At 45.5% G+C, this 20,943-nt stretch overlaps 1 protein-coding gene and 1 long non-coding RNA gene across 8 annotated transcripts in view; one reads left to right on the top strand and one right to left on the bottom strand.

The window, feature by feature from the left end:
• The window catches only part of ELAPOR1 (endosome-lysosome associated apoptosis and autophagy regulator 1), a 73,526-nt gene extending 58,469 nt beyond the window's left edge, over positions 1–15,057 (top strand). Inside the window, exons 11-24 of one of the 4 annotated variants that reach the window (XM_058716314.1) lie at positions 221–349; positions 745–835; positions 2,802–2,907; positions 3,184–3,321; positions 3,838–4,101; positions 5,406–5,579; positions 10,070–10,250; positions 10,556–10,652; positions 11,122–11,223; positions 12,544–12,670; positions 12,748–12,926; positions 13,448–13,613; positions 13,857–13,912; positions 14,772–15,057. In XM_058716314.1, the coding sequence (XP_058572297.1) occupies positions 221–349; positions 745–835; positions 2,802–2,907; positions 3,184–3,321; positions 3,838–4,101; positions 5,406–5,579; positions 10,070–10,250; positions 10,556–10,652; positions 11,122–11,223; positions 12,544–12,670; positions 12,748–12,926; positions 13,448–13,613; positions 13,857–13,912; positions 14,772–14,805 (1,844 nt within the window). In that variant the 3' untranslated portion in view covers positions 14,806–15,057. Of the gene's footprint in view, positions 1–220; positions 350–744; positions 836–2,801; positions 2,908–3,183; positions 3,322–3,837; positions 4,102–5,405; positions 5,580–10,069; positions 10,251–10,555; positions 10,653–11,121; positions 11,224–12,543; positions 12,671–12,747; positions 12,927–13,447; positions 13,614–13,856; positions 13,913–14,740 lie in introns of all 4 variants that reach the window. The other 3 variants (XM_058716317.1, XM_058716316.1, XM_058716315.1) reach the window with 3 other exon arrangements.
• LOC131504256 (uncharacterized) overlaps positions 1–20,943 on the bottom strand; it is a 42,940-nt gene that overhangs the window by 17,816 nt on the left and 4,181 nt on the right. For 2 of the 4 annotated variants that reach the window (XR_009257885.1, XR_009257882.1), the window contains exons 2-3: positions 20,079–20,138; positions 19,027–19,379 (exon numbers count right to left, since the gene is read on the bottom strand). This is a non-coding gene — a long non-coding RNA (uncharacterized LOC131504256). Of the gene's footprint in view, positions 1–19,026; positions 19,380–20,078; positions 20,139–20,943 lie in introns of those variants that run through there. The other 2 variants (XR_009257884.1, XR_009257883.1) reach the window with 1 other exon arrangement.

Here is a 20,943-nt window from a genome sequence, read left to right as displayed (position 1 = left end):
AGCTGGAGTTTTGGAATTCAGGGTCAGAGTTTACGTCCTGAGTTTGTTAAATACATTGTCAGAATGTTTTTGAGTCAACTCGATATAACCGTGCTATGGTGCTCAGCATCACCCTCCTTTAGCTGCCTGCCCTTGTCGCCACTTAATCTGTGTGACAGCAGCTCTGGTCAGGGTGGCCGCGGCCTCCCTGCTGAAGGTGTGGATCTTGTGGTTACCCCAGATTGCACCCACTGCCCAGCCGGGACTGAGCCTGCTGTGGGATTCGAATACAAATGGTGGAACACGTTGCCTTCAAACATGGAAACCACCGTTCTCAGTGGGATCAACTTTGAGTACAAGGGCATGACCGGTAAGTGCGTCCCCACTTACTGTGAGCTGTCGGCTCCCTGCTCACCCTACAGGGGCTCCTCCACTTCACATTTCTTCATAATAGTGATGTCTACAACGAAATGAGCTAATCATGCCATGCATTCTCTCTAAAGTTCCACTCCTTGCGGACATTTATCCTCCAAAACTTAGTTTTAGAGACAAAGCCAGAACTAGAAGCAAGGTGCACACTCCAAAGAGCTTGCTCTGAGAGTTTCAGAGGCTTTGACCCAAGTAGCAGGATAAATAACATGACTTGGTTGGGCTAGTGGTTCTGGATGCCTCAAAGGACAGTGTTCTCTCAGCATGTCATCTGGGTGTACACTTGCCCTTCATCTGCGACCACTGGGGTGTTAACTCTCCCCTCTCTTTTTCCAGGCTGGGAGGTGGCTGGTGATCACATTTATACAGCAGTTGGAGCTTCAGACAATGACTTCATGATTCTCACTCTGGTTGTGCCAGGATTCAGGTGAGGAATACAAAACCCAGGGGAATCCCACACCACCTTGGCCACAATCAAGTCCCACATAGCTTAGAATGTTGTAGAGGAGAGGGCTTCTGGCATGCAGAAGTATGAGTTCAGAATAGAGGAGAGCAATGGTAATGGTCTGACAAAGATAATCTGAATGCTAATATGGCTTCTTAGTTGCTGCCCATGCTGGCGGACCTACTGGTCGCGCTCCGTCTCATCTGGCTTCTCTCATCTATTGGCCACATGCTACTCAAATTCTTCCTCCTTGGGGGTGCCTAGATGGCTCAGTTGGTTAAGCATCCAACTTTTGGTTTCGGCTCAGGTCATGATCTCATGGTTGGTGGGTTCAGGCACCACATGGGGCTCTGTGCTGTCAGAGCAGAGCCTGGTTGGGGTGCTCTTTCCTCTCTCTCTCTGCCCCTCCCCCACCGCACATGTGCACACACACACTCTCTCTCTCAAAATAAATAATTAAAAATAAATTTGTCCTCCTCATGGCATCTAGATAAAATGTTACCAAAAACAAAACAAAATAAAACAAATCAAAAAACCAAAAACGCTTTTAAAAAGGAGAGCCAGAAATACCCATAGACAGTTCATCTTTATTTGGGGTAAGAAGACTGAGATGGATTGTTCTCATTGTCATATTGATCCCCATATCCCAAGAAGACCTAGGACATTAAGCAATTTGTTTGCCATTAAAAAAAAAAAAATACTACAGACAGTGTGGTACAGTGGAAAGAATAATAGGCGGAAGACAGGACACTTGAACTTTGCCAATTATTGGCTTTGTGAACTTGGAAAAGTCACCATGCTCCCCCTATAAGCTTCAGACTCCTCATCTGTAAAACAAGTCACATTCTGTGACTTTGGACTAACTCAGGTTGAGATGATTCTTCCAGCCCAGTGGTTGGCACAACTGTATAGACGGGAGCTGGACTGATGGTACTTAGAATACGAGCAAATGGCCAAAGCCAAAAGAAAAGCCATAAAAGGATTTCCAAAGCCAAAGTGAATTCTTGTACCCATATGTGCTTTCAGGATAGGGGGGGACCACTGAAGAGGTTCCCTATTTCCAGTCTGTCTTCTCCACTACCTTCTTCAAACTCCCTCCTTTCCATCCCTAGCACAGTGCTCAGCCCACAGTGGTTGCTCAAAAGGTATTGATTTCCTTTCCCTTAATTTACACTACTCAGAGATGAGCAGTTATATCCCATTTGCAAGGTGAGCAAAATTTTTAGGCTTTTGGGGGGATAACATTCCTAAAAGTACGTATCAATTTTCAAATCTGATTGCTATGGTAAAGTCCTTCCTCAAATCACCCACTCACCACCACCCCTTACCTGCCCCCTTGGGCATGGATCTCTTTCCCAAAAGAAGGACCAGACTGAAAACTTGGCTTGAAGAGATGATAAATTGAAATATCTGCTCATTTGACCCAGGAAAAGCTCCCACCACCCCAGAGAATGAGCTGCTAAGTGAATGTAGGTAATTTACATCTTATGATGGTGGAGCTTCTCAAACCTTAATGTGCTTATGCATCACCTAGGAATCCTGTTAGTGTGCAGATTCTGATTCAGTGGGTCTGGGGAGAGGCCTGAGGTTCTGTGCATCTAATAAGCTCAGGTTAGGGTGATGCTGCTGGTCTGGGGACCCCACTCTGCTAGTGAGGTTATATAGCATTTTACTAAGCACTCGTACATCTGGTATGCCTTTGGATCTCACCACAATGATGGAAGGTAAATAAGAAAGATATTATCACCTTCATTCTACAGATGAGAAAACTACAATTTGGCTAAGACAAGGTCACATAGCTAGGTGGCAGAATTGGACTTAATCCATTGCTGTTTCCAACATACTCAGAACTTAATCCTGTCCCCCCAGCAGACCCTTTGCTGCTGTCTGGGCTCTTCAATAAGCATTGCCTGACCTCTGGAACTGACTTTTAATTTCTGCACCATAGACCTCCACAGTCAGTGATGGCAGACACAGAGAATAAAGAGGTGGCCAGGATCACATTTGTCTTTGAGACCATCTGTTCTGTGAACTGTGAGCTCTACTTCATGGTGGTATGTTTCCCTTTCTTTGTCTGCTATGGGGCTTCCAGGGACTATGGGGAGGGTTGCCCCCACCCCCACCCCGCCCCATTGGCACATGAACATAACTGACAACCTGCTTATAGTGACTTCACAGAGGAAGGGCCTGGACCGTCCATCAGGAACTTAACAGTTTAACATGGGTCTGACCAACTGTAATGGGCCCTGGGATGGCAGCAGCATGGGCACCCTGCCCCTCACCAGCCACCCAGCAATTGTACTGTCTTCACTTGTCTGTCTTGGGTTCAGGGTGTGAATTCTAGGACCAACACTCCCGTAGAGACATGGAAAGGTTCCAAGGGCAAACAATCCTACACCTATATCATCGAGGAGAATGCTACTATGAGCTTCACCTGGGCCTTCCAGAGGACTACTTTTCATGAGACAGTAAGCTCCTCCCCTTCCGCAGACCCCTGGCTTCCAGGAGACACCTCTGAGTCAGGATGATCCCTGGCATTAGCTTAAGTATGAGTGTGAGGTTCAGAATCCAAGGGTTAGAAGGATCTTAAGGAGTCCATCAGGGAACTGCCTACTCCAGCCCCTGAGAAGCACCCAGCCTTGTCCAAATGACTTCCAGGGAAGATGACACTCTAAGTACTAATACTTTTTTCCCCTTTCACAAGGAAAAGACCTGCTTTTTTTCATTTATCATTATCTACTGCATATTTCCCCCATGACACTTAATATTTTTATACAACATTTAGAGTGGGTTAGTCTTGGTTTAATGTGACACAAAATGTAGCTAAAGAGCTACTAAAGTGAGAAAAAAAAAAAAAAGGATTCTTCCAAGACTTTTCTCAAGTATTACAGGGTAAAAGAGGGTTAAGTAGTAATTTGCTATTTCCAGAGAACTCAATTGCTGCTGATGTCTCAGGCCTCTGCCCTCTTTCCTCTTGTTTCCAGGGCAGGAAGTATACCAATGACGTCGCCAAAATCTACTCCATCAATGTCACCAACGTCATGGATGGGGTGGCCTCCTACTGCCGTCCCTGTGCCCTGGAAGCCTCTGACATGGGCTCCTCCTGCACCGCTTGTCCTGCTGGCTACTACATTGATCGGGATTCAGGAACCTGCCACTCCTGCCCCCCTAACACAATCCTGAAAGCCCACCAGCCTTATGGCATCCAGGCCTGCATGCCCTGTGGTCCAGGGACCAAGAGCAACAAGGTGCCAGCAATGGGTCATGCATCCTAACCTTGGCCCTCTGGATGAACAACCTCAGAGGGTTCCAGGACCTGGGTGGGATTTTTGAGGGGCTGATACCCAAGCATTCCCTGTAGCTTACTCCCAGGTTAAGTCCTTGAGGATACCCACCCAGGCTGTGACCATGGACGGCAAGTTCTTAGCTGTAGACATTGGTTTTCAGGGTCTAGGCCTCAGTCAAGGACAAGTCTCATCTTCAAGAGATGGGTTAGGGAGATCTGTGACTGTCTGGTCCAGAGGGTTATTTGGAATCTCTGCAGAGACTTAAAGGAAAGGAATAGGAGCTCGGGTTCACATTCAGCCTACTTCAATCCAGACAATTGTCATGGGTATTTATTTGCCCTGAGTCCTTTGGGAAGGCAACCCACCTTTGCTGGGACATGCAGTTAATTGGCATTGCTCTCTTTTATCCTAGAGATTTCTTCTAAAGTAGAAAAGCAGTGCTGTTGCCCCCATGTACTTTCTAAAGCTAAGAAAGTTCTGTGACAGAAAGCTCTTATGTGTTCATCAATGCTTTTAAATGAATTTGTATTTTATTGATCACAACCACACAAACACACAAACATCTGTAAGGCATTGTTTATGCAGCCCATGAATGCTGCTCAGTTTAGCTGTGTAGTAAAAAGCCACAATTCTGCAGATCCCAGACAACCTCTTTTGGGCACCCTAGACTTTTGCCACTAACTTCCTCCCCTGGGGCTCCCTCTGCCGTTGTGGGAGGGAGTGGCAGTTGCATGTGGCTGCTGCTGAACGGGGACCCTAAAACAGAGCAAGGCGGGGGGTGGTTATGGGAAATAAGTCCACTTTTGAAGCTCAGTGTCCTGCAGAGAACCTGGGAGAGAGGAGGCAGGGTTCAGTGAGTTTTAAATGGGGAGGGAGCAAGGCTTGTATTTCCTCCTCTGCCATCCTGAACACCCTTCTTCCAGTTAGCAATTCTTGTCTTCTGCTTAAAAGCAAGAAGGGCTACCTTGTGTATTGAGAGAGTTCTATATCCAGGCTGAGGGACAAGGCTATAAAAATCTGACCAAATTCCTTACTGGAAAACAGTAGATTTGCGTTTGTACATCATATATGTGCTAATAATTGAACTGTGAGATGCACATGACCCCCACTAGCCCATTTGCCTTGTTTTAATGTCCACACAATCTGTACGTCCGCTTCTTTCACCCCTGGGCTGGACCAGGCCGGGGACGATAGCCACCCCTCTCCACTACAGTCTCTTCCAAGTTCTGCCCACGCAGCGGGCCTGACGGACCCTTTCCCCTCAGATCCACTCTCTGTGCTACAATGACTGCACCTTCTCGATCAGCACTCCAACCAGGGTTTTGGACTACAACTTCCTGGCTTTGGCAAAAACCGTCTCTCTGGCTGGAGGGCCAAGCTTCACTTCCAAAGGGCTGAAATACTTCCATCACTTTACCCTCAGTCTGTGTGGAAACCAGGTAAGGTGTACGCGAGCTGATGGCGTCATATTGAAAGAGGACATCAGTGGGTCAGAGCCAGAGATGACACAGGAGCAAAGCCAAAAAAAAAAAAAAAAAAAAAAAAAAAACAGGCATCAGGCGGTTTAGGAAACTGAAAGGTTTCTAAGTGATTATTATTCTCCCTCAGGACCTTTTCCTATAAAATCAGATGTTTGGTTTATAAACATTTAGGAAAATAAAGGTGTTCAAGATAAGATGTTCGTTTACTCCTACCTGACTTTTATTCTTTTAAAATGAATATGTAAAAACAATGCAGAAGGAAGATTCTGTTCCCTTTAAAAAGCAGTCTTCACTAATCATGGAACTTGTTATTTGTTTTCTTCCCCCCCCCCTTTTTTTAAATTTAAATTTTAGTTAGTTAACATACAGTGCAACATTGATTTCAGAAGTAGAATTCAGTGATTCATCACTTACATACAACACCCAGTGCTTATCACAACAAGTGCCCTCCTTAGTACCCATCACCCATCTGGCCCATCCCCCACCTACCTCCAGCTGTCAACCCATAGTTTGCTCTCTATCAATTAAAAAATCCCTTACAGGGGCGCCTGGGTGGCTCAGTCCGTTGAGCATCCAGTTTCGGCTCAGGTCATGATCTCACAGTTTGTGAGTTTGAGCCCCCGTCAGGCTCTGTGCTGACAGCTTGGAGCATGGAGCCTGGAGCCTACTTCAGATTTTGTGTCTCTGTGTCTCTCTGCCCCTCCCCCACTTGTGCTCTGTCTCTCTCTGTCAAAAGTAAATAAAATGTAAAAAAAAAATTTTTTTTAAATACCTTATGGTTTGTTTCCCTCTCTTCTCTTCCCTCCCCTTCCCATACGTTCATCTGTTTTGTTTCTTAAATTCCATCATATGGTTAAATCATATGGTATTAGTCTTTCTCTGATTGACTTATTTTGCTTAGCATAATAAATTCTAGCTCCATCCACATCACTGCAAATGGCAAGATTTCATTCTTTTTGATGGCTGAGTAATATTCCATTGTATATATACCACATTTTTTATTTTATTTTATTTTTTTTAACGTTTATTTATTTTTTGAGACAGAGAAAGACAAAGCATGAACGGGGGAGGGTCAGAGAGAGGGAGATACAGAATCTGAAACAGGCTCCAGGCTCTGAGCTGTCAGCACAGAGCCCGACGCAGGGCTCGAACTCACAGACTGCGAGATCATGACCTGAGCCGAAGTCGGCCGCTTAACCGACTGAGCCACCCAGGAGCCCCAATACCACATTTTTATTCATTCGTCAATCAATGGACATTTGGGTTCTCTCCACAGTTTGGCTATTGTTGATAATGCTGCTAAATTGTCAATAGTTTGAATCTGTATTTTTGTATCCTTTGGATAAATACCTAACAGTGCAATTGCTGGGTCATGGGATAGTTCTATTTTTAGTTTCTTGAGGGACCTCCATACTATTCTCCAGAGTGGCTGTGCCAGTTTGCATTCCCACTAACAGTGCCAGAGGCTTCCCTGTTATTTGTTTTCTAAAGGCTGGATAAAATAAACTGTTTGTAGTTCATCCCTGTGAACCTTTGCTGACAGTATAAAAGAAAGTAATGTGAAAGGCTTTACAGGATATTAAAAGAATGTTATGTTCAGCCATTTCATGCTGCTGCAAATATTTTGGATCAAAAATTCAAAGGCAGAAATTAAAGGGCAATCACACCACTACTGCACTTAACTAAATCACAAACAAGGCAGGATTCATAGTTGGAGAGTTATTAGTTTCAAATATTACAAAATAAAGAGCATCTTGAGCCTTTAGTCTGTGACCCTGTGAGGCAGTGAGGCCTTTACACAGCACAGCTTTACCACCTTCTGTAGCGTGCAAAAAAAATTTGACTTGTGTTTATGTAGACAACAGGCCAAGAAATAAACTAATCAATATTCTATGGCAATTATGTCTTAATAAAAGAAAGGAAGGAAGGAAGGAAGGAAGGAAGGAAGGAAGGAAGGAAGGAAGAAAAGAACTAATCTATGGAAAGTTCGAGATACATGTCTCTATCTTGTCTTTCAAAGTCTTTGAAGAAGTTAAAATGAAGCTTGGATAGTGAGTTAGTGATAACTCAGGAATTGAGACTGATTAAAGGAAGACCATGTAGTAAAAGTTTCATTCAGTGAGCTGGAAGGGCGATGAAGATGTGGAGTTTGGAGAGATTGCCTTCTTTTCTTTGCTCCTTTTATCTTTTCAGAAATGCTTACTGTGTACTGTCACACTACAGACTGGCATTTCAAAGACAAAATAACTCTTTGTTTTACCATAAGGTACAGATTTCTTTCTGTTCTCATGTTCCTTATTTCTTACACTCTAAAAAATAAACTAAGAACCACCAGATTTAGCAACTGACATTGCTTCATTTTTAACAAAACTTAGAATATTGAAAATCCTACATTGTAAATGCTTAATACACTTACATTTTAAAAAATTTTATTAAGTTCTATTTATTTTAATTTTTTAATGTTTATTTATTTTGAGAGAGAGAGAGAGGCAGAGAGGCACAGAGACAGAGAGACAGAGTGCAAGCAAGGGAGGGGCAGAGAGGGAGGGAGACACAGAATGTGAAGCAGGCTCCAGGCTCTGAGCTGTCAGCACAGAGCCCGATGCGGGGCTTGATCTCACAAACCGTGAGATCATGACCTGAGCCAAAGTTGGACACTCAACCGACTGAGCCACCCAGGCACCCCAGAAAAAATTTTATTAAGTTTAAAATTTTAATCCTGGTATAGTTAAAATACAGTGTTATATTAGTGTCAGGTATATAATACAGTGATTCAACACTTCCATATATCACCCTATGCTCATCGTGATAAGTGTGCTCCTTAATCCCCATCACCTATTTACCCCATCCCCCCACCCACCTCCTCTCTGATAAAACACCAGTTTGTTCTCTATAGTTAAGAGTCTGTTTCTTGGTTTGCCTCTCTCTCTCTTTTTCCCCTCTTTGTTCATTTCCTTTGTTTCTTAAATTCCACATATGAGTGAAATCATAGGTATTCATCTTTCTCTGTCTGACTTATTTCATTTAGCATTATACTCTCTGGCTCCAACCATGTTGTGGCAAAAGGCAAAATTTCATTCTTTCTTATGGCCAAACAATATTCCATTGTGTGTATATACCACATCTTCTTTATCCATTAATATATCGGTGGACATTTGGGCTGCTTCAATTATTTGGCTATTGTAAATCATGCTGCAATAAACTTAGGGGTGCAGGGGCACCTGGGTTGCTCAGTCAGTTTAGTATCCAACTCTTGATTTTGGCTCAGGTCATGATCTCACATCGAGCCCCACGTTGGGCTCCATGCTGGGCATGGAGCGTACTTAGGATATTCTCTCTCTCTGTCTCTCTCTCTCTCTCTCCCCCTTCCTCTGCTGCTCCCCAACTCAAGCTCTCATTGTCTCTCTCTCAAAATAAATAAATATAAAATTTTTAAAAAATATTGAAAAGATTATTTTAATTTTTTTAAATGTTTATTTTTGAGAGAGAGAGAGACAGAGTGTGAGCAGGGAAGGGGCAGAGAGAGAGAGGGTGACACAAAATCTGAAACAGCCTCCAGGCTCTGAGCTGTCAGCACAGAGCCCAATGCGGGACTCAAACCCATGAACTGTTTAGATCATGAGCTGAGCCAAAGTCAGATGCCTAACCGACTGAGCCACCCAGGTGCCCCACAAATGATTTTATATTAGCAGACAAGTTATATATTGATATTCCACAAATTTAACATTTTTTTCAAGAACAACATCTCAGTGTTTCCTCTACTATAAAATCTCCAGGAGGAAGGAGTCTTATGCCTACCATCTTCCAGAGTTCTCTACAGTGAGAGTTGTTATGGAATGTTTATTTCTTGGCATGTTCTCTATATAAACACAAACTTTCTTCTCTTGATACATTTTTTAAAATGGACTAGGTTCTAATTATTTCCCAGATGTCCTACCTCAAGGCAGGGAGGCAGTTACTTATGGGGTCTGTTTCAACTGCTGGGAATCTCTGTCTGGAAAGTGCTCCCAAGACAAGCACAGTGGAATCAGAGCACTAAGGGAGACACAGAGAGGGAATGTTCAAAAATTTCAGGAAACCAGTCATGTATTTCAGCAGCTATCTAGAAAACTGGTCAGGGTAAGGTGGGCTGGTAGATTAGAGCTCCAGATTGTTTGCCACCATCACGACACCACTTATACAAGGTTCCCACGTGATTGCAAGGAAACAAAAAGGCTTGCGACCCCTGGGCCAGGCTTCCAGAAACTAGGACACCTAGGCCTTATTTTTAGCATTAAAAAAAAAAAAAAGTCTGTTTTATAATTAGATCTGGGATGAATCATTCCACTGCAACATACCATCGGAAGGCTGAAATTTCAGATGTGAAAAAGCTGTGCCCTCCTTCCTTTTGGGAGTTCTATGACCATTCACTGCTCCCCACTTCATCCTCTCTGTGTCTGCCAACCCAGGGTAAGAAAATGTCCGTGTGTGCCGACAATGTCACTGACCTTCGAATTCCTGAGGGTGAGTCGGGTTTCTCCAAATCCATCACCGCCTACATCTGCCAGGCGGTCATCATCCCCCCGGAGGTGACAGGCTACAAGGCTGGAGTGTCCTCGCAGCCTGTCAGCCTGGCTGACCGACTTATCGGTGAGTAAATCAGCCGCTGCAGCCTGTTTGGGCTTGTATATGTGTAAGAGAGAGTGAGGCTACCAGGCTCTGAGGTGAAAAGGCCCCAGATGAGGGACCCAACCTCCTGACCTTTGTTTTCCATTCCATCTTGGGATGCCACGTGCCCCCTGGGGCTTCTGACAAACCTTGGTTCACCCTTTCATGAGCCACTCTGGGGTGTGATGAGATGGAGGAAGGTTGGATGTTGACAGGTATTGAAAGAATTGAAGTGGTTGCCGGCTCATGCTACTAGTGACAACTAATTAGGAGCTCTAATTTGGCAGGGGTGACAACAGATATGACTCTGAATGGAATCACCTCCCCAGCCGAACTTTTCCACCCGGAGTCCTTGGGAATACCGGACGTGATCTTCTTTTATAGGTGACGATGAGAGACCAGTCTGTACAAGGGAAACCTAGGCCCCTCCACAATTTCTGATGCATCCCTCTCTCCAGCCACCTACTTATCAAGCCAGAACATACCCGATGTCTAGCAGAACCACCCAGCAGTGACAGCTACAGGCTGGGAGTCCATTGATTCCCAGCTTCTGGGGTATTACTGGGGCAGATGTGCCCTGGAGGCAGGGAGAAATATGGGATTATCTGTGGCTGACTTCCCTTCCTACCTTAGGAGACTCCGGTGTTATGGATATGCTAACCTTTCCTGGACCAGTGCCTTTCCCCTTGACCACATCTCCCCGATCCCCACTCTCTCACTGTATAACCCCAGTCCTGTGCACTCCCAAGTCCTGACTTCCCCAGCAAGGAAACTGTTCCATGTTGACGTCAACGACTCTCCAATGGCACAGGTGAGTGATTCGTTCCCCTATGGGGGTTGGCTTTCTCTGCAGGTCCAGTGATGTGACCCAGTCCTGCAGTTCTGGGAGATCAGCCACCGTCCGTGTCAGATGCAGTCCACTGAAACCCGCCCCTGGAAGTCTGTCATTGCCTAGGTAAAGGGGTGTAACAAAAGGTCTCCCTTCTTTGGACTCATTTCATCCCAAGAGCCAAAGAGAAAACAGTCTGAGAGCCATTCATTGGCTCTTGGGGACACAGTCATGGCTCCAAATTCTCGATCTTCAGATGTCAAGAATGGGGCAGAAGGATGAGTCAAAGCAACTCTCGCATTCCCATACCATTATGGGGACAGCGGCATAGCCAAGTGATTATTTGATTCATCTCCTCCCCTTACTAGCTATGTTATTGTGCATACATTTCTTATCTTCTCTGGGCCTCTTTTTCCTTATCTGTAAAATGAGGGTAATAATAAGTTCCCTCAGGGAGTGGTTGTGAACTTGTGGACTTCTCATGGTGTCTGGCATATGTACTCGCTATTACTAGGATGAGTAACGGTTTAAGGAATCCTAAGAATCTCTCCACAAATAAAAGACCCAATTCTGAGTTTAATAGCTGAGTGCATTAAATCGAGAATTCTGGAACCAGTTTGATGACCGCACCCCTCCCCCACCTCCTTTTTTTGCCCCACCTAACCCCAACTAACATTTTGAGGGGCACTGGTGTCTTTTGTGTGTGTGTATTTTTTTATTTTTATTTTTTTAGTGTTTGTTTATTTTTGGGAGAGAGACAGAGTGCGAGTTGGGGAGGTGTAGAGAGAGGGAAACACAGAATCTGAAGCAGGCTCCAGGCTCTGAGCTGTCAGCACAGAGCCCAATGCAGGGCTCAAACCCACAAACTGCCAAGATCACGACCTGAGCTGAAGTTGGACGCTCAACCGACTGAGCCACCCAGGCAGAGGGGCACTAGTGTCTTGAGGAACATGGTTTGGGAAATGTTGCTCCTAAATAAGAGCCACTCAGGGAGACGGGGAACAAAGCAGGATATTTTGACTCCACAGTGGTGTCAAAATGTAAGACCGCTTTTCTTGTTGTTGTAAACATCACAGTAAAGCACATAACAGCTACCCATGACCCTGAAACCCACCCGCCAGGTAGCTGCATCAGAGTGGCTTTTTGCAAAATGTCACAAGTCCACGGAGAGAACAGGAGCCTCTGAAGTGTTGGTTGGGGCAGCCATGCTAGAGCTCAGACACCTGGCATTAGCTGTGATAATGTCAGCAAAACAAACGGGCAGAGAGTAGAGAGCCCGGTGGAGGGTGGGAGATCAGAGAGCAAGACCTGTGTTAAGGACTAGTTGGAAGGGTCCTGGTGGGGTTCACAGTTTGGCAAGGAGAGGATGGATCAGGCAAGCTATAAGATGACAGGACTCCCACCACCCAGCCAGTGAGCGCTCAAGTCTCTTTTCTGCTTTGTCAGCACATGCTCCGATGGGACCTGTGATGGCTGTAACTTCCACTTCCTGTGGGAGAGTGTGGCTGCTTGTCCGCTCTGCTCCCCTGCTGACTACCACGCTATTGTCAGCAGCTGCGTGGCTGGGATCCAGGTGGGTTTCTCTCCTTGGGGATGTCCCACGAGAGAAGGGAATGTGACCTCTAAGTTTCTTGTTTTCCTCCCCAACAGAAGACTACCTATGTGTGGCGAGAACCAAAGCTATGCGCGGGTGGCATCTCCCTGCCTGAGCAGAGAGTCACCATCTGCAAAACAATCGATTTCTGGCTGAAAGTGGGCATCTCTGCTGGCACCTGTACTGCCATCCTCCTCACCGTCTTGACCTGTTACTTTTGGAAAAAGAATCAAAAGTACATGATGGGGTATTGGAGTTTGGGGATGGACAGGGTTGGATCTTTGAAGTGGGAGGAGAACATCTGAGGGTTCAATTCATGGGGCTGTCCTCTGGAGTTGGCCACAGACGCTGTGACTCTGGCCAGAGACTGGTTGAGCCACTTATCCAACATATGTATTGGTTATCCTGACTCCTGAACACGGACAGTATCACACGGCAGTCTATAAATGGCTATTAGATGCTCAAAAGAAAAGCAAAGAGTATCCTAAATCTGTTGTTATTATTAACAATTAAAATAATAAATTTATGATTCCAATATTTCTATTAAGCTTTGGGAACACAGAAACAGCCAGACTTAAGGAAAAAAGATCACTGAACTGGAAATCAAGATTCCTTAGCTATATGCCCAGCCCTCACACCATTTTGCTGTTTCAGATTCCTTATCTATGGTTACCTGTTTGTAGCCCAGCCTCTCTCTCTCCTCCCTCCCTTATTCCACATTTTGTTGTCTTATCTTTCCCATCCCCTGTCTCATAGACTGGAGTACAAGTACTCCAAGCTGGTGATGAATGCTACCCTCAAGGACTGCGACCTGCCAGCAGCCGACAGTTGTGCCATCATGGAAGGCGAGGATGTGGAGGATGACCTCATTTTTACCAGCAAGAAGTCACTCTTTGGGAAGATCAAATCGTTTACCTCCAAGGTAGGGAGGCTCGTCAGTGCACTGAGGTCAGCCTGGAGGGCTGGAGAAGACACCAGTCCTAGGACACTGAATGGTCCCACACTGTTCAGGGATCACTACTCTGCTCCCCACCCTCCCTACTGTTCTGTCCCTTCACCCTCAAAATCCTGGCTTCTGCCTTCTGTGTTTCCACACCTTTATTATTTCCCATGGGGTCCAAGGCTGCTCTTGACCAGGCTCCTTCTCTCCCAACATGCACTCCAGTTGATGAACTGTTTGGGCCTTTTAACTTCCAGAAGGAGTATTGAACCATCTACGTTGTAAGAATCATTTCCCCCCACCCCCACCCCTTTTTTATTTTTGAGGGTGGGGAAGAAGTGGTCTCTAGGATCAACTTCTGATAGAAGCGAGGCTCTCCTTTGACCAGTGGAGGGTGCTGTCCCCTGATGTCTGGGCCTGGTCCTTTGGGAGCTGAGTCAACAGCTAAGTCTAGGCTGCTCACCACTGAGCATTGTGGAGCTGGGAGAGTTGGCTCTGTCTGTGTGGCTGGGTGAGCGAGTTTGAAGCTCATAAATGCAATACCCACAACCCTGTCGCTGGGTGTGGGGCCAGCAGAGAGCGTCCAAGCAACTCCTCCAGGGCCACAGCCCTCTGCAGTCCCACTCTGCCAGAATGCACACCTCACTGCTGCCCTGAACCAGTTCATCAAACAGGTGTGGGCGGGGAGGGTGGTAAGAAGAGAGGAGAGGACTGGAAGGTTGGTGAGGGAAGGAGGGCGGGTAGGTGTTTAGATTGTAGAATCTCATTCCCTTTGTACTGACCTATCAGGGTGACTCCCTTGGCCTTTTTAAAAATCGTGTGTGTGTGTGTGTGTGTGTGTGTGTGTGTGTGTGTGTGTTTAACCAATAGGAGAACAATTTACCCTGGGACCCCTGAGTCTTTCTGGGCTTTTAGAATTCAGCAAAGATGCAAAGCAGGGGGTTTTAAAGATTTTTCTCATCCTCTGACTGACTGAAAGGACCAAGAAGAATAGAGGGAATCTTATATCTGTTTCCACAAAGCCGCTGGAAACAGGAATTCCATAAGGGTTCCTTCTGTCACCTCTTTTCCCTTTCTCTCCTTTGTTCGGCAAACTTGCCCCCCTGCAGCAGCCAGCTCCTGTCACCATCTCTCTTTCAGAGGACTCCTGATGGATTTGACTCCGTGCCACTGAAGACATCCTCAGGAGGCCCAGACATGGACCTGTGAGAGGCACCGCCCTGCCTCCCCTGCCTCCTCACCTCGGCACATCACCTTGCAAGCCTGTGGCGATTTGGGTGCCAGCTTCCTGCTGGAAATCTCTTCATTGTGGCCTTATCAGAAGAAGTTTGAATTTCAGATATCTGTTTTTTTTATAGAGTACCCAAACCCTCCTTTCTGCTTGCCTCAAACCTGTCAAATACACCCACACTTTGTTTGTATATTACTCCCTTGCTTGCATCTTGTTTCCCAAAATGGTCCAGCCTTGCCAGAGCCATGGCTTCGTCTGCTCATAATTCTTATAGAACTGGAATGAAAAGTTTTCTTTCTTCTTAAGTATAGAAACAACTTCCTCTGTCCTCTTATTGAAGGGCAGAAGCAGCTGGGAGTTTTTCTGATGATATGCCCTCAGCTCCTGATCTCTTTAGGAGAGAGACTGGGTGAGGAGGGTGTGGGCATTCCCTCCTGGACCTGTGTGGTGGCCTAGATTCACTGCTCCTGGATAACCAACTCAAACTGAGTTTCATGGATAGGCTGAGGGCAAGGTGAGTAAGGCCTGGGGAAGAAAAGGCTCAATAAGCACAAAGAGAGGCAACCAGGAAAGTTTTGTTTTGTTTTGTTTTGTTTTGTTTTTTAAACTAGGTACTTCAACTCCCTTTCCTAAGTAAGTCATAAATATTCTCATAGGAACCAAAGGAAAAAGTACACCAAGAAAATGCCCAAGCTCTGGTGGATCTATTCTACCCCCACCCTTTTTTTTTTTTTAACATCCCACCATCTCCCTGTGACACTAAAGAGAAAAGGTAAGCCCCAAACACAGATGTTTTAGCTTTATTCTCTGCTTGCTTTTACCCACAGAGATGACAAACCCTACCAGTAAGGAAAATTTCCTGTCCTTGAGGGCCCCATTCCTAGAGGCTTGAGCCATAGCATGGAACTGGAGTATCTTATGTTGAAAGAACACAAGGAGGTCAAGGTTTTGATGGGGCCATACCAGGGGATGCAGCCCACAATGGGATGAACCTGAGGTGGCCAGGATGTCTGCCTCTAAGCTTAACTCACTCATCTGCTCAGCTACCAAATAAACATTTTCTAGGTGGGCCAAAAGAGGAATTGACTCCCAACCCCTACTACAACCACGGAACCAGATCAGTCTTCAAGGAGGAAAGACTAGGGGGAGTTGAACAAGATGTGTAGCAAACTGGAACACCTCACACTTTCAAGTCTCTATCCTTCTCTTTCTCCTGTTCTCATTTCCTATGTGTGCTAAAAAACTAAAAAGACTTCCCAATTTCTGGCAGCATCCCTTTTGAAAGGTGAGTAAAGTGAGTGTCCTCTGTGCCCCTTTTCTCTACTTTTGCACCAAGTGTAATCGATGGACTTCCAGTGACTACAATGGCAAAAACAGTGCAAAGCTTAAATTCTGGTTTCCTTTCTAATACTGGCAATTCTCCCTCCCTATCAAGCTAGCACGACCATCCCTCGGTCAAGGGCCCAGTTACCCATGCTTGTACGTATCTCCTTTTTTGGGTGGCCGCTTGGTGCCCAGAGGGTAGGCAGAGAAGGGGGTTGGCATTTCTAAGTGGTTTGTCTGCCATAAAAATGGTTTGCTGATCTGGTTAACCACTGCTGCCCTGGCAGTGGTTTTATAAAAGGGTCAGTGAGAACCAGGCCCTGCTGTCACTTCTGGTCATCAGTAGCACTGCTGAAGGCAGGTAGTCCCTTTGGTTCAATAAACCTAGAAACTTTTTTGGGGGGTGTCCTCCTCTTATGGGAGTCGGGCTCTCAGACCCTGCAGCAATGTTGGAATTTCTTCCAACAGATGCAAACACCTAGCTCCTGAACTCCAGCCTCAAGTTTTCTGTAGCCTCAGTTAACACCCTGGGTACCCGCTTCCCCACTGAATAACTTTCTTTTGTGACAAGAGCCACACAAGGTCCTTAGGCACCTTCGAAGCAGTAGGAAAAAGTATATACCCTGTTGACTTCTTTATTCTGACATCTTGAAACTGAGTGCCCACAGAGCAACCTCAAATTCCACTGATTCAATGTTGTTATAATGCTTTAAGCATCTCCTTTTTACTATTGCTTAGTGTACCGACTTCCCTGTGTCCTGCCAGGGAGCTCCTCAGTTATGATATCGGGGTCACCTGTGACTTAGACATATTAGATGTTTTTTAATAGCCCTATTAAGATATCATTCACAAACCATATAATTGTGTCATCGAAAATATAAAACTCAATGGATTTCAGTATATTCACAGAATTGTGCAGCCATCACCATAATGAATTTTAGAAGAGACACATGTTAGATTTTATATGGGAAGAGCATTTAGCTCTTAAACAAAGGCAATAGTGGTTTGCTACTGGGGGAGGAAGTGTGGGCTCTGGAGACAAAATACTTAAATCCCATTTGGTTACCTAGAGTTCTAGAAGACACAAGTAATTCTCATCACGTAGGCATCACCTGATTCGGCTGGGAAAACAAACATTGTGGTGTGTTTAAGGACTGGGAGATTTCTTATGCCAATACAACTTTTTTTTTTTTTTTTGTCTGACTCTACATTAAAGATAAGACTGACTATATTTATACAACAGAGACTTTGTAACGGATTTTTCAGCCTTGTGAAACCAAATTTTTGTCTCATCAGGACTGCTTGGATTTCCTTTTTATTCTGTATTCCAAGAGTTTATAGTTTGTTAGGGGATGGCTATTGCATGTCATATTTTTTCCTTTCCTTTTTCTTTTTTTTTTTTTTTTGTGAAATAAAAACATATGTTTCAAGTTGTTTTTCTCGAACATGGGTTGGGTGGCCAGATGGGTGAGTGAGAAATGGAAGTGTTCTTGAAGCTTAAACTGAAGATGAGGAGAGGCGCCTGGGTGGCTCAGTTGGTTAAGCATCTGACTTTGGCTCAGGTCATGATCTCACCATTCATGGGTTCGAGCCCCACGTCAGGCTGTGTGCCAACAGCTCAGAGCCTGGAGCCTGCTTCGGATTCCATGTCTACTCCTCTCTCTCTGACCCTCCCCTGCTCACACTCTCTCTCTCTTAAAAAATAAATAAAATAAACAAACAAACAAACAAACTGAAGATGAGGATGATTCTGGAACCCTGCAGTGACAGAAACGAGCATGCTTCAGAACAATAGGGACCTATCCTAGAAAGGCTCTCACCACCTGTTCAGGAATCAGCAACTACCAAAGCCTGTTTCCGCGGTAATAAAAGGCATCTAATGATGCCTTCACTCCCCAAATTGGGTGAGGATCAAAGGGAGAACACGTAAAACACTTAGCATGTCCCCTCCCTTCCTTTCCAGTTCAGTTTTCTCTCTGGTGACACTGAGGCCAGTCACAGAACAACACATGTATGAAGACAAAATTCGTTGCTTTGGGTGTGGCATGGATTCTTACAGAGCAGATATGGACAAAATCCTAGAAGACATCAGGACCTACCATTTCCAGTAGTAGCTGGATTTTCCTGCTTTAGTGCTTTCCTTCACTCTAGTTGAGGGCACTTAACCCCCCAAAAAGATTTCCCTCAGCTGGTTGTTTCCATCAGACTGAGTTGTACCTGGTTGTACTGATGGTTAAATATTTAAATATCACCCCTGCTTATAAGCATAAAGTCTAAACTAGAGGCAGGTACTATCCCCATTATAATAGATGAAGAAACTGTGTCTCCAACAGAATTACTAATGTGGCGTGTAAATCCCTAACAGCCTACCTGCCCCTTTCTGCCAACATTGCTTCTACTCTAACCACACAACTTTTAACTGCCCCTTACTTATAAGCTCTTTCATACCTCCCTGTCTTGGCCTATGCCTCTGACTTCACCCCTTCCTTTTAACCTGCTAGACCCCCACGCAGCCTTCAAAATCGCCCCACTGTGAAACTTTCCCTAGCTCACCCACTGAGGACTTCATGGTGAAGAAACAATGACATGGGAATACCACAGTTAACTGACATGAATTCAACCATATATTGAGTAGTATTCCAATGCATCAAACAACAGACATGACCAAGCTTGAAAGTGTGTGGGGGGAAATATGTGAATGATTTTAAGGGTTTCCCAATCACTGACAAGTGAAACAGGTGACTAGGCAAGAAGATGCTAACGACTTGGTCTAAACCTTAAAGAAGACAATTGAGAACCACAGGGCAACAATGCCTTATTGAAGAGACAGAAAAACTGACGTAGGGTTGCATATACAAGTGTTTATGGATAATTTAAGAGCTATTCAAGGAGAATTTAGGAAATAAACGAACTCCATTTTAGTGCTGAGGTTAACAATTCCACATAAAATGTAATACCCCAAACCACACAGTGTGGTAGGAGAATGGACACCTCATTCCAATTCTGAGGGAGAGGTGGGATCAAAGTCGTCCCCCCCCACCCCCCATCCTGGCAGCTTTTCCTGACCCATGTTATTTTTAGATGGTTCCTCCTTCATTGTCCAAGGATGGCAACATGAACTTCCTTTGTTACTGTGTTTTTCTGATAGAAGGGAGTGGGCAGCCTCAAGCTGGAGGTAGGGTTGTCAGTTTCTCCTGAAACAGTATGATAAATGTCACTGGACTGTGGGAACCTAGAAAGGTGGGTGCTGCACCAGTCTGGGGGGGCAGGGGTGAATAGTGTATCAGAGACAACTTCCTGGAGGAATAAGGAATTAGCCAGTTTGGAGGAACATGGAAGGGAAGGGGAGTTCTAGCTAGAAGCACGTTGCACAAAGGCTCAGAGATGAGAACGGGGAGCTACGAGTAGGTCAGCATGGGGAATGTGAGGGGGAAATGCCAAGAGACAAGGGGAACATTTTAGAGAAGTCGGTAGAGGGCAGATCATGAAGGGCTTTGACACCTATGCTTGGACATTCTCATGAGGGCAACAGATAGTCGCTGAAGGTTTCTAGAAGGGGAGCGAGAGGGTAGGGCTTGCATGTCCAACACTGAGAAATCCTCCGCCAGATCTGAGACGTAAAGAGGAGCTAAAACAAGGCCCAGGAGAGCCCTCCTACGTTAGCCAGCACCGAACTGCTAAAAACAGGGTGGCACCCATGGCTGGGTGCCCACCCTCTTTTCTTGCTCCCTCCCTGCAGGTACTCATGCCCTCTAGGCTCCCCACTAGCTGCCCAGGACCCCCAAGGCCATATGTCAGCTAGGACTCTACTTCCTGAACCTACCACAAGTTTCTAACCGTTCAGCCTACTCCCTGTAACTCACTCACCCAGCAAGGATATAATAAGCACTTACCACGTGTAAGGCATTGCACTGGGTTCCGTGGAGATAAAGATGCACTAAAAGGTCTCTACCCTATAAGAAAAAAAAAAAACAAACAACAGCACATTTTCTTTATTTTTTATTATTATTTTTTTAAAGTTTATTTATTTTTGAGACAGAGAGAGACAGAGCATGAATGGGTGGGTCAGAGAGAGGGAGACACAGAATCTGAAACAGGCCCCAGGCTCTGAGCCATCAGCCCAGAGCCCGACGCGGGGCTCGAACTCACGGAGTGCGAGATCATGACCTGAGCCGAAGTCGGCCGCTTAACCGACTGAGCCACCCAGGCGCCCCAACAGCACATTTTCTAGTCAAGTACCTCAAGGCTCTGTTTTCTGCTAAAGAATGCTAACACACTCTATCTTAGAGTCTTACCAATATTCAGGTTTTGTCTCTACTGCTTCATTTCCTTGGGCCTCAGTGTCTTACACAGAAGATAAAGGGGTTGGCCTAGCTATTTTCCAGCTGAGGGGTCCCTGAACCCCTGAGTCCTCAGATGCAGCACCCAATAGCTATTTTTTTTTCAACGTTTTTTTTTATTTATTTTTGGGACAGAGAGAGACAGAGCATGAACGGGGGAGGGGCAGAGAGAGAGGGAGACACAGAATCGGAAACAGGCTCCAGGCTCCGAGCCATCAGCCCAGAGCCTGACGCGGGGCTCGAACTCACGGACCGCGAGATCGTGACCTGGCTGAAGTCGGACGCTTAACCGACTGCGCCACCCAGGCGCCCCCCAATAGCTATTTTCAGTGTTAAAGCTTAACAGAAACCACACATCCATAAGTAGTATGGCTTCACATCATCACTCCATAACTAAAGTATTATGTTGATTTGTTTT

Source organism: Neofelis nebulosa, chromosome 2, assembly GCF_028018385.1.
Source record: "Neofelis nebulosa isolate mNeoNeb1 chromosome 2, mNeoNeb1.pri, whole genome shotgun sequence".
Taxonomy (NCBI): Eukaryota; Metazoa; Chordata; class Mammalia; order Carnivora; family Felidae; genus Neofelis; species Neofelis nebulosa.
Note: the sequence above shows the minus strand (reverse complement) of the source record. Positions and strands in the feature narration are given on the sequence as shown.